Raw genomic sequence first — 14,597 nt, forward strand, 5'->3', positions numbered from 1 at the left:
ACGCTGAGATAGGGAAAACAAGAAGAAAACATGTAAAATACTTTGCAAAAGGAATACGTTTCGCAGACACAAAAAGTACCATATAGTTATTGAGTCAGGTTTCTGAAACTGCATTGAATATAATTTCATGTTTGGTTAACTCAAAACTTAGATAACGGGAAACATTAAGATTACACACATTGACTTCTAAATTATGAGTTTCGTAAAATTCACCAGATAAAAAATAATAAAGAACAAAAGCGCCTCATTTTCCCCAGGATTGTCTTTATGATTTGTTTATCATATGTGCACTATTAATCAATATGGTATTTTTGTTAAAATATTTTGATAAGATGATTGGTTATCTGAAATACTTCTTGGGTTTGCCAAATGCACATTCATTCAAAAGCTTGCGCAAAGTGAAATAACTTGTGTAACATGATCACGTCTTATTCTGTAATCAAGTTCAGAAACTGTATTATATATCACGTCAAAGAGAAATTGGTTCATAATAACTTTTATAACAAATTGTTTCAGCTTTTAAAAAGAACTGTATTGTAAAGATTATAAAGACAGCTGATGACCACAAAGAAGCACTAAGAAGTTTCTATGTTTGATGTGGATCTCGGTTTGTAAGCAACCGCTTACAATTTTCTTAATATACTTGAGGAAATCCTTCAACCTAGACTTTCTGCGATTTCACTTGAGTGACTTATTTTTTAGGATATCCAACTTTATTGACATTTTAGTATAAAAATGGTTCTGAACCTTTGATGGATTGATACTGTTGAAAGTGAACAGGTGTTATTTGAACTTTTATGTTCGCTGTTTCATTTTTTTTGTTTTACATTAAGCAATTATTTTAAATATCGTGCAACTCATTTTGATACGCACTTACGTGTATTAAAATATATAAACTACTCATTGCGATGTATTAGGACTCATTAAAAATTTATTTTTAAAATATTTTCTTTGGAAGTTCGCCGAATGTGGTTAATCAAAAAATTAAAGCCAGATTAAAGACTTTTACATCGACTTCACGTTCAAAATTTGCATTTGATTGCAAGGTTTACATCCTAACTGAAACATACGTTAAAATAATCATCTCCTATACACACGCTAAAGTGAATGCCTGGTCATCAACTGTACAAAAAAGGAACTCCCTTATTGTTCGATAAGAAACAATTGCAAGTAAAAATCAGATCATCAAGCAAGCGCAGCGTCCAATAACCGCAGTTTCAACAAGAACAAGCAACACAAGACCAACGGCAAATAGCCCAGCAGAAAACCAAACAAAAGTAGTACAAGGCAATGAAAACATAATAGGTTGTAATAGAGACAGACAGAGAAATTAAGATTGCAGAAATTAAGATTTCATAACAAATAAATTGCAAGCCATAAAAAACGAAAGCAAATACAAAACAGGTTTTTTAAAGCGATAACAATTTGTAATAAAATTTATTATGAATCAATTTCTCTTTGTTCTGATACATTGAGTCAGGTTGATAATGAATGTGTCAAACTGTGTGTGTTATACCTATAATTTCTGTAACTGCATTGGAATATAAGAACATAATTTCATTTTTGGTTAATTCAAAACTTAGATAACGGGAAACACTAAGATTACACACATTGGCTTCTAAATCATGAGTTTCGTAAAATTCACGTACTGTAAACATATATGCAAAACGATAAAGAGACAAACGGCATCTAAGAAGAACAAAAAAAGCAAGCTACACTTACGTTATTTAAGCAATTGCCAATACATCTGCTATAAACCATTTAATTTTTTCATTTACGGAGCCATTTGAGACATTAACTCCAGGCTGTATAAATTTCAATTGTGTCGCTTTCAGCGATTTTCTGTAGCTTTCCAAATCATCAATTTTGAAAATCAGAATCATGTATTTGCATGATGTCAGTCTAACGAAACCATAATGATAAGCAGCGCCATGTTGTAAAATAATCGTACGAAAAACATATTGATACTTTGATTGTGAAGGTACATTTGGCATCATATTTGCAAAAACTTATGTTGATTGATTTTATACAAACGTTTATTGCAGAAAAACCTGGAACAAGGTAAGGGTGTAACTTCTCTGTTTTAACTTTCTCGGGATTTTCTTTAACGCATCATTGATCATGATTGATTTTAAAGTACAGTTGTGATTAATTTTTTAGTTTACATTAAAAGAAATGCTATCAGAAGGAATGCACAGCGTTATCAGTCTTGATGGATATAACAGACATGTTAAGTTTTTTTTTCTGACTCTGACTGCTACTTTTGCAGTGGGGACTTTGCTTTAAATACAAACATGTGCAATGAGAGATTTTTTATATAAGTTTAAACAAACAATATCATTTTCCAACAAAATATATAACTAACTTAAATACATTTACAAGCAATGTAAGCATGGTTAATTCTGTTCCCTATATAGAATGTTAACAAGAGATTATAATATCATCCTAGAGATAAGATATCAAAATAAATGTTCTGTAGAACATCAGAGAAGCTAGCAAACTACCTGTTTTCAAATAAGCAAAAATATGCTCAATATATTATAAGGAAACGGATTAAAAATAGTTTGAACTATTAATCCGCTTACCAAATATCCTGTCAACAATACCGTAGAGTACTTATAATACAATTTCTTTTATTTCTGAGAGAGGACGTTGTTCCTGCATAGATTTTTGATGAACATTGTTTCGGTTTCTGTATTCTTATTGTCGTGTTTATCGTGTTTCAGTGATGTATCAATCAAGTTGTTTTTTTCTTTTATAAAGGATTCAAAACATTATTATACATCTGACACGTGCAGAACAGCATAAATTTATGATTTCTGCATCTGTTGAAGATCGAATCCATTTACAATAACATGAAGTTAATGTTGAACATAAGTATTCAATTATTTAACTTCTTGAGATAAAACGATCTTTTTTGTTTATGAAAGCGAAATATCTATTAATGTTTTGTTTTTAAGACTAGATAATGAAAACGTTTTTATATAAAATATTGCCTCTATCATATTTGTTAGAACAATGATTTGCTTTTATATCAAACCTCTTATATACTCAATTAAATAAAAATGATTTCATCTTAGTGAGGTTACACAAAATAATGATAACGTCACTGGTCTAAATATAGAAAGTCAAACAGTGATTTTATTGCATAATAACACATAATAACAATAGCAATACATTTCATCCTTAATACGCTGAAAAGACATTTTAACGTGGTTCATTCATAAATGAGCTTAGCGCGCGACTCATCTTACACTCATCAACATGCCTGATGAAATTTTTGGTAAAACTAACGGATATGCAAGAAAAAGTCACAGAGATACTTTTGTCTTGATTTGCTGTTAATGGTTTATTTACTTACACCAGTATGTACAACCGATATTAAAACTGTTCTTAGGTTTCTAAAATCTCTTAAATATGAATATCTGTTTTGAATCCCCTTATCAAGTCGTAATATTCATGAATAAATATCTGCTTCACTTGCACGTTCGACTATGACTCATATTATAATATAAGAATAATAGGACTTCCAATGTGTAATTCAAGCCAGCCATTAAGTGTACCTTGCTGTTTATGTATCGTCATAAAACTTGTATGAGAAAGCCTTTAGCACAATGTAAATCGAAAAAGACTTTAAGGTAGATGACACAAAAGCAAATTTCGGCTTCTGTTAAATTAGCTGATATGATTCATCAAAACATGCTTTGCTATAGTATAATACTGCAATTATATTACTATTTCTTTTATATAATTACTTACAGTTGCTTAAGTATGAATTAGGTGAAACATAATTTGTAATAATATCTTGAATCTAAAATTCCAAAGCTCGTACCTTTTAAAAATACTTTTTAATTCTTTTCCTGGAAATAACCATTGCTGGTGTCAACTGAGGAATGATGGTCATGGCCATAGTCGGGCTTTAACCAACATGTCTTTATTAAGCAGGTGATGCCTTAACTTGTAGGCTCTAGATCCCCTCACATATATTAATTTGTTTAAGATGCATGCATTGTTCAAACATTCTTGTTTGAATTTTGAAAAACAGAGATTTAGATATACCTGTCTGATTTGTCCTTTTCAGTGAAAAGCATATGAAAAGCATATTGCTAAACGGCTAAATCCGTACTTGTAAAACATTATTATAATACTCGCATTTAATATCGAAACAATTTTCCTAATGAAACATAATAATACACAATATTTCATATGTGATAAAGGCATTCTATAATACAACCCATTTGACAAATGACCACAAGCTTATGGAAGCAGGATTGTTTTCCACTTTCAAAATATTCTATAAAACAATCTAATTACACATAGTTTTATACCCTGTGCATATGGAAGTTCAAAATTGTTGAAATCTGAATTATTGACATGGCATAACCAACATTTGTAAGACTTTTAGATTACCATATCTGAAATCATACGTGTCTAATCAGTACCGAAGAAATCAAATTGTGCACATTTTTAAAAACGATGTTGCATATGTGTGAAATAATTCGTTGCTTGGTATGATTTCTATATATTTGCATAATATTTAGAGGATAATCGATAAAGAAGAAAGTTTTCCGGAAAGACGCCAGTGAAAATACTGAAAAATATGTTAAACTGCAGTGAACAATATTGTTTTGCAATGAAATTCCGGAAAATGTAATAATATATTTTACTTCATTAATATTTCTCAATATTTGATTAAGTTTATAAAAACCTCGATATCTTTATATTTCTCCTTTAAATATATACCACTGAAGTGTTGTGTCTAAATTTTAATGTTCAACGTTATCAACTGATAAAAAAACAATTCAAAAAGCTTTAAATATGTATTTAAGCAAAGCTATAACATGGATATATAAAAATGTGTTAAAACGAACAAGCATAAACGTAAATATCGCTTTGTTTTGTAGAGGTTTCGTAAATGGAACTCTGTTATCACCGTCTTTTCTATCGCCTGAAGAAAACAGACATTACCTTACAATATTAGACCGTAACCTTCTTTCGTTACGCTGAAGTATACACCTGTGTGATGACAGTTAAATGACATGTTTGTTGGAAAGAATGTAAACATAAAGTCCTTTCCTTCTACTATGTCTGTCAAGGATGCATGCTTGATATTTGTAAAGAAATGTATAACCTGCATGATAATGAAGCGAAAATATAACAACTACATAACAGACTCGTTAAAAATTGAAACCTTGAAATCTGAATCATGATATTTATTTTTTTAATGATTGCCATTTGTCATAAAATTGTTAATTACAATAGAATAGATTTTCAAAAACCACCGGTTCTATTTTCTTACTGTCTAAATTCCGTTAAACTAAATTTGACAGGCATGAAATATTGAAGAATATATGTCCCTTTGAGCAGAATAAAATGATAGTAGCATATTGCAGGTGATACGGTCTGCGCTTCCTGGTAACATGTAGCATTATTGTTTAGTTTGATATTACTCTTTTTACATTTTCTGCGAAAACATGGTCAATTGTCAAGTGTAGCGGGAAGCTTGCATTTATCACTGCCCATGACCAGTCAAACCTAACTTGTAACATTTCTTTTTCTTTTAAATTCGACGTGTCGACAAAATTTATATTAAGGTTACCGATTTTTACTTTCCATAATCGAATCTGTTTTCGTATGTAAGCATACTGGCAAAAGTATCACAACATTGAATGATCGATAAAACAATATGTTTTACTATATCATATCATAAAGCATGCATGTACATATTAGGAGTTATATTAGGACGTTTCCGCTGATAGCTACACAGTCGTATAAAGACTTGGCTTGCTTGTAACTTGCCAGAGATATACAGTTACACGCCAATTGGCATTTATATTTTATTATTTTCCGTAGTACATATATGTATATTTTTGATTTGATTAAATCGAATTACAAACGTATATAAAAATGAAAGGAAAAGTAATGCAACTCTGCGTGCCTGTCTTGGCTTTTTTCATTGCGAGGTAAGATTAAGTTTATTTATTATCAGTAAGATGAAATTGTTATTCACTTCTAAAATACAGATATACGAGTTGATATATTAAGTTAACTTACTTTTTTGTACCTGTTGTTACTGGCAGAACTTGCAGAAACGCCGTGTTTTAATACAAAATTAATAACTGTCTCTAAATTTCACACATTGCAACTTTCAAATATATTGTTCCTTAAAGAATGCGATTTAGCAATCAGAAATCTCATTTGAATTTATTTTAATAATAATTGCTTTGATGTTAAAGATAATGGCGATTCTCGATTTCAGATTATAATATCTGATAAAAATACATTTTGTCTACCGTTAGGTATAGATAATTTTCCATCACTTAAATGCGTGTAAATACTTCACATATACTTGGTCATCAACATTATTGCTTTAAGTAACTGAATATATCATTTAAGTTCTTTACAGTATTTTATTTACTGAAAACACTACGAATAGCTCGATCTGATGAAGCTTTACTTATTGCTTGCAATGTCTATAACATCTAACCATAAATAAATAAGGCGGAATAGTAACGTCTATTCACATCGAGAAAATGTTGGACATTATCGATGTAAAACAAAGAATGACAAATATTCAAAGTATTTATTTATCTAATTATCATTTACAAGTGTAGCATTTGTATTAGTTCAATTGCGACACGTTATCTTTTTTAAACTCGTGTAATGGTATGATCTTAAAGCGAGCATTTTGAAAACAATAAATAATTTGACATTGAAATTATTGAACCAATCGGAACAACTGGACAATTATTCATAATCATCATCATCAGACATAATACATATTAAAAATAGTTCTACGGCATGACTTCAGGTGTAAACAAAACGGATGTTGTACTATTTCTATAATGTATAACGAGTGTTTTAATTTAACATCAAAGGATACAAAAGTTCATTGCCAGTGTCTGTCTAGTCCCGTATATCTAATATTTGACTTTAAAACTCCTGAATGACATAATGACTCCTACACTTATGAACTATGATCCAGATTCTTTTAATCTGTTACTCCGTCTCATTTTTAAAACATTGTTTCATGTGGACGGGGGGAAAGCTGCTTTTTGTAGCCCTACGAACGGATGGACCCTCATTAAGGTGATTCCGCTTTGTCAGCCATGTTTGCTTTCACAAAGTCTGTCCAAAGTGAAAGTAGGCCAATTTTCATATATATATTGCAGTTTTAACATAAGTGTAATGTTTTTTTATGACTAGTTTTAAAGCAATTCAACAAAAAATATATATTAATAGTTTTTTTTATATATTACTAATGTCAAATAACTTTCATATCTTTGTCTCGCACGGATATGATATTAGTGAATTTCCTCATACCTACCTAAAATTCAGGTAACAGTCTTCTATTATATTGATAAATACTGTATCACCATGTAACGCGTGTATAACAAACAAAAAAAAAATCCTGAATTTGGTCTTTTTGAAATTCATCCCATTTTTTCATTCCAGAGTGTGTTCTACTTTCAGTATTGAAAGAAACCATTTTTTTTTAATTTGACATAAAAAATATGCATGTAATATTACTATATTATAATATTAGTCCCTTTTGTTACTATTTTTATATTTGTTACAATTATAACAGACTTTGATATTTCTATCATCTATCTTCTGTTACTGACTACAGTAGTGACACAAACAGAACACAATACAGTCATGTCACATAACATATACAAGTCTTGTAAGTCTTGTTTGTATTCAATGGAATTACTTTCCTTACCAGGTAGGCATCAGTGAAAGCATGTTTTATATTAAATATTTTTCCCCTCTTTTTAATTATGGACAGTGCATAAGATAAGTATAATTATGCAAAAAATGGTTTACAAAACATTCGGAAAAAATCTACAATTGTACTTAATCTGAATATGCGTAGGAATAATTTGGTAACGTATCTGTAATGAGCACATTTTTTTTGCGCAGAGCTTCTCAATTGCTGCATTGCAGCAACATTTGTACTTGTAGATGATATTAGTTGCGGCATTGAGAGAGCGGTTAGGTACGATTATATGTAACCTCATACACATTTGAAGCGTTGAGATAAAATTGTCTTGATGACGTTCAAAAGAACGTTTGTATAACCAGATTTTGTAGTACAACTAACTGTTAAAATTAAAGTGAAATTATGCTCATATTTTCGTACTCAAATTAAGCTGAATTGACTTTATATTTCAAAAGATTAACTGTTTAAATCGTGTTTGACCAACAGTTGATATCGGAAAATATTCAGGATAAAATTGTAAGTCTGCCTAAAATTAAAAAAAACTGCCCCACTCTTTTTATAAACTAATCGTTATAAGTAAATTGTAATAGATATTTACAGGAATATCATTTGGATCTGTGCACTATTTATTGCTTATGGGAGCTAAATTATTAAATTAAAAGGAATTATGGCAAAATGAAAACTTATTTTGATATCCATCTGTTCACCCACTATATACCCTTGGATGGGCATAATGTCACTTTAAACCTTCAAATTATATATTGACAGTAAAATTTTTGATATCATTTATATAATTTTGATCACACTTGATGACATAAATCAATGACAGTACAACACTTTTACATTAATTTACAAATAACCTTCGTTTTGATCTTAACATGTTTTTAACTATCTCATATATTTCTCAGAAATGATTTCCCTTCATATTATTTCGTTATTCGTGCCTTTAAATTCTGTAAAACTAGGCCTTCTCTTTAAGCTACAAAATATACAATATATTTACGGCATTGTTTCTCCCGCGAAAAAATAGCTATTTTTTCCACTGAATATTTGAAGGCCAATACTGTTGAGGACGTCACTCGTTCGATCAACCTTTCATAATAATATACTATGTAACACTTCGTATCTACATAAAAGAAACTCACTGTTCCTTATTTAACGTTCCAATTCAAACTTATTCTTGATAATATCAAATCACTGCATGGTTTTCTGGACATTTTTTTTTCAAATTGTGAAAGTTAAATTTGTATTAACGAGCTTAAGTGTAAAGTCCTAAGTTTGGCTACTCAAACTAGAAGGCATGAATATATTTTTATAATTTACATTTTCCCGCTCACAAGTCTACTTATATGTTCGCTCATGAGCGAGGGAGCTAGTTAAAGCAGACACTGTGGTTACAAGCAAACATATTGTCAATCAGTTTCCCTTTCAATATATGTCTTGTAAGATTTGCATGATAATGTAGTAATTGTTGGCAATTTCTTACGTCAGGTTTCTGTTGTGAACGTTAAAACCTACGAAATGTTTTAGCGCAATAACTAAATAAGAAGGGTTATTTATTGTTGTATCCAATCGAACATGGTCAATTTAATCATTTTGGATATACTTGATATATACTTTTGGACACAATACAGACAACTACAGAATTATGTTAATCAAACATTAGCGGAGAACCATTTTTTAGAGAGTCCGTTCCCCTATGACGCGTTGCGGTTTTCAAGATACGCGCGCCAGATTTATAAGCTATCTTATCAAATCAGTTCATTGCTCTTTGTCTCTTATTAACAAAATTAATATAAAATACGGCAGTAGGTTTGATTTTTGGAAACTGTTCACCCTAATGGCATTGTTTAGAACAAGCAGGTAGTTGTGCTAATTTACCACAGCTTTATTTACTAGACTCTTACATGTATTCCTAACCTAAAAATGCCAATCACAAGCCATTATCTTAAGCTATGTGTGACAATTGCAATAAATACTTTATGCCAAATAAAATAATATAATTATATTTAATGCCAAAATAACAAGCTTCATTTGACCCCTCGACAGCCTGGATGTTCCGTACGCAAACATTATGTAAAAAAACACCAGTAAACTGACTGATACCTTTCAAATTCATTTTGTAACTTTGCAATCAAATTTTACAGTACTGTAATGAATTCCAAAATTCTGTTTAAATGTCTTCCCTCTGTACATCTGTTAATTACTTAAAAGTATTTTGTATATATTTGTATCTATCTTAGTCAATTTTACGGGTGTTTTTACTTTACTTTAATTTGCACTTTACCGGTTTTTTCTCTTCAAAAGTATATTACATCAACTTGATAATGTCAATGATTATTACGACAACCTCTTTTAAATGTTTTGACGTCTTCGCTTTTTATGTCATGTAACGCTGACATACTGCTCCTGTTTATTGCTTATTATTTATCAATGTACCTTGAAAAAGGCTGTTAAGCCGAAACGTTGGTTTATTAAAAGGATGTTGATTAAGAATTGTAGTTGACTACTGATGTCTTTACTATCAAATATTTACAGTTTCTGAACATTACTTTTATGTCAAATGCCTAAGCACAGAATTATATTTGTACTTCTCACTTATTAGCAAATTCGGCCAAGAATTGTTAAATTATGTCAAAATGTCCACTTTCTTTGCCTCACTCTAGAAACACAATATTGTGAATGTAGAAAATGTGTTTTCAGGTAACGATATGAGATAAACAGGGGTATAAAATGTATAAAATATTCACAAAATGTATTTTACTTATTTACCAGGATTTAGAGGAAAGTTACGAATTTGTTGTTTTAAGTTGTTTCGTTTTTGCTATTTATTGTTAGACTAATTGTTTTTGATGTTCGTTTTTATGTGATTAGTTTCATTTTCCATCTGTATGGAATGACAAGGGTTGAATAACTAAAAGTATCGTACCAATGGCATTCTGGTGACATTAAAACGTTCCGATAAAAAGCAACAGTTGGTATGTAATTTGCCAATAATTTGCTTCGTAATTGGGTAATATTACATTCAACTCTTTCTAAGCGCACATGAAATATGCATTATCATAATATCAAACCTTTAAATGTTAAAAGAGGAAGATGAATGGCATTGTAATTTACGGAAGAAGATACAAAACATAGCTATATTGAAATATTGCATTTTTCTAATTGATGTTTCTTCACCTACGAGGACTGAACAAAAAAAGTTTTAGGCCCAATGTACTTCCTGTAGTCAGAGATCCCATATAACGCTCTTACTTTTCAATATAATCGCCCTCTACATCAATGCACTTTGCCCACCTGTGCTCCAACTTGTTTAACCCTCCAAAAAATATCACTCTGTGTAACGAACTCATTGACCGCATGGCACATTCATTGTTTCCAGAACGTCTACCGTGAAGCATGGTTTTCAGTTTCGGAAAACAGGTAGAAATCAGATGGGGCTAAGTCCGGAAAATAGGGAAGATAGGGAAGAATTTCAAAGCTGCAATCAGTTGCAGCAACCATCGCCACATGGGGTCTGTGAGCTGTCGCATATTCATACAGGAGCAGAACGCCTTGAATCATTTTACTCGCGATTTATTGGCACTCATTGAATCCTCATATGAAAATATACTAGTATTAAGCTAATGATATTTAGTGTGTAGTCTTTTTATTAAATCTGATATTAGAAAAAAATATTGCAAGACTCGCTTTTAGTGCGAAACTGGTTGTGAACAAAATGCAACAAAATTATGTCATCGCACACAATTTTGTAATTATAATGCAAACACGTTCTCGAAAGTACTTACAAGATTCGACATTGTTTCAAGATCAGATATGTACGTCACAGAGTTTTGAGCAAAACTGTTTACAAAACTGCAATTGTTGTTGATAATGTAAATGTGCAGCATCTAATAAAAACATTCAATTATATTATATTTTGCAATAATACTAATTTTAATAAATATATACATGTACTTTTAGAATGAAATTTGATGTTTAATCATGTAATTTTACAAATTCAATTAATAATATATAGAAATTCAAAATATTATTGCTGATAAAAATAAAAATATAATAATATTAATCATATACTATAATCTTTTTATCTTATCTGATATTAAAAAAAAATATTGAAAAAGTCAATGGTTGTGAAAAAATTGCAACAAGATTATGTCATCAAAAGAACTTTTGCTGTAATATAGTAAACACTTTCTGAACAGTTCTTGTAAGTTTCGGCATTGTTTCAAGATCAAATATGTATATCACAGAGTTTTGAGCAAAAATGCTTGCTTCGTTTGCGGATATTCAATAACAAATGCGCAGCATTCAGAAAGTATGCAGCATATATCGAGATTTATATAAATGTTGATATCTACCATAATTGTCTTTCAATAGTTGATATCGCATAACTCGATTTAACTTTCAACAAATCGAATTAGACATATTATTCTTTCATGTAAAATTGAAAAGTTACATGTATATACATGTTAGTATTTCACATTTTAAGAAATGTTGAAAGTAATGTCATAAGTACCGCAATTCAAAATATTATATCAGCTATATTTTACAGGCGATAAACGTTCAATTTCAAATTGCCAAAATATCTTAATATGCAATTTTCATGGCGTTATAGGATTTCTCATACATATTTTGCGGCCATATTTAAACAGCAAGGTACATTAAATGGGATATTGTAGATTAAGATCTATACCTTAAAGGGTCTGTAAGATCTACTATTATAATATGAGTCAAAGTATTGCGTATAAGTGTAGCCCAGAATTGTTTGTATTTACTGGGATTTGACAGGATGTTCAATTGAAACTTTTGGAGGGAGTTATACAAAGAACAATCAGATGCTTCTCGAAATAAAGCAAATTCTGTTTGAATGGCGATATTTCCAGTGACACATCCTAATCATCTGCATAAAGATATAATGCGGCTACTGTGAAAGTTCAAATTTTAGCATTTTTTTGATGCATTATTAAAATATGATTTCCGCTGTCTACCGAAAAGTATGTAATAAATACGGCTTCTCAATGGAATTTCCGGCTCTTAATGAATTTATTACTGCAACATGATTTGTTCTGTCATCAAAGGAATATAAATAGGTAGGGCATTTACATAATATGTATTCATATATCTCAGGAAAATTGTCCGTGCCTCTAACTCAGATCGCTGTTATAGATGCTTTACTTTCATAAAACACTCCTGCGACACTCCTGTGGCATTTTTCCTTGCCAAATAGCATTTTGTCAATTTTAAATATAATAGCAATCAGCTGTCTTACATGTACTTTGCCTGTCAAATAGTATTTTACATGATAATTATGAAAGTTTTTGTTTATAAATATGACTTCTTTCAATGTCAAATGTACTAGTGGAATGCTATTATTTTTATCCAAGAAAAAATCCCCTTTGCACAAGCTTTTGAATGAATGTGCATTTGGCAAACTCAAGGAGTATTCCAGAGATACTATCATCTTATCATAATATTTAAACAAAAAATACCATATTGATTGATAGTGCACATATGCTTAACAAATCATAAAGACAATCCTGGGAAAAATGAGGCGCTTTTGTTCTTTATTATTTTTTATCTGGTGAATTTTTACGAAATTCATAATTAAGAAGCCAATATGTGTACTCTTAATGTTTCCCGTTATCTAAGTTTTGAATTAACTCAAAATGAAATAATGTTCTTATATTCCAATGCAGTTACAGAAATTATAGGTATCACACACACAGTTTGACACATTTATTATCAACCTGACTCAATGTATCAGGACAAAGAGAAATTGATTCATAATAACTTTTATAACAAATTGTTTCAGCTTTAAAAAAACCTGTTTTGTATTTGCATTCGTTTTCTTATGGCTTGTAATTTATTTGTAATTACATCTTCATTTCTGCAATTTTAATTTCTTTGTATGTTTCTATTTTAACCTATTATGTTTTAACAAAGTAATTCTCCCGTCAGTGCTTTGCTCTGTGTCATGTACTACTTTTGATTGGTTTTCTGCTGAGCTCCTTGCAGTTGGTCTTGTGTTGCTTGGTACTGTAGGGACTGCTTTTCATATGTTTACTTGCAATTGTTCCTTTTCGAACAATAAGGGAGTTTCTCTCTTGTACAATTGATGACCAGGCATTCACTTTGGCGTGCGTATAGGAAAGGATTATTTTAACGTATGTTTCAGTTAGGAAACCTTGCAATCAAATGCAAATTTTGAACGTGAAGACGATGTTAAAGTCCTTAATCTGGCATTTAATTTTTGATAAACCACGTTCGGCGAACAAAAGAAACTGTTTTAAAAATATTTCTTAATGAGTTTTAAAGTGACATTATGCTCATCCAAGGGTATATAGTGAACTGGCGAATATCAAAATAGAATTTACCTCTAACGCTCAGTTTATAAAAAGAGTGGGACAGTCTTTTTATATTTAGGCAGATTTATAATTTTATATTGAACGTTTTTTAATATCAACTGTTGGTCAAACACCATTTTAACACTCAATCTATTTAAATATAAAGTCAATTCAGCTCAACTTGACTATGAAAATATGAGCAAAATGTCACTTTAATACATCACGATAAGCAGTTTATATATTTTAATACGCGTGAGTTCGTATCAAAATGAGTTGCACGATATTTAAATTAATTGCTTAATGTAAAACAAAAAAAAATGAAACAGCGAACAAATTAAATTTTATTTCATTTTAGCATATATGATGTATTCATAAAAGTTCAAATAACACCTGTAAACTTTTAACAGTATCAATCCATCAATGGTTTAGAACCATTTTTATACTAAAATGGTTCCTTTTCAATACAATGCAATTGAAGGATAAATATCAATAAAGATGGATATCCTAAAATAAGTCACCCAAGTGAAATC

The 14,597-nt window shown here is 30.3% G+C and overlaps 1 protein-coding gene across 2 annotated transcripts in view; it reads left to right on the top strand.

Annotated features, from left to right (window-relative positions):
- Positions 1 to 14,597, top strand: part of LOC132719329 (neuronal acetylcholine receptor subunit alpha-5-like) — a 34,748-nt gene that overhangs the window by 16,732 nt on the left and 3,419 nt on the right. The window contains exon 1 of one of the 2 annotated variants that reach the window (XM_060703109.1): positions 5,759 to 5,963. The exons of the other annotated variant lie outside the window; for it this stretch is intronic. Coding sequence (XP_060559092.1) covers positions 5,908 to 5,963 — 56 coding nt within the window. The 5' untranslated portion in view covers positions 5,759 to 5,907. Of the gene's footprint in view, positions 1 to 5,758; positions 5,964 to 14,597 lie in introns of those variants that run through there. 2 annotated transcript variants of the gene reach the window in all.

Source organism: Ruditapes philippinarum, unplaced genomic scaffold (genome assembly GCF_026571515.1).
Source record: "Ruditapes philippinarum isolate M1 unplaced genomic scaffold, ASM2657151v2 ctg961_1_1_1_1, whole genome shotgun sequence".
Classification (NCBI taxonomy): Eukaryota; Metazoa; Mollusca; class Bivalvia; order Venerida; family Veneridae; genus Ruditapes; species Ruditapes philippinarum.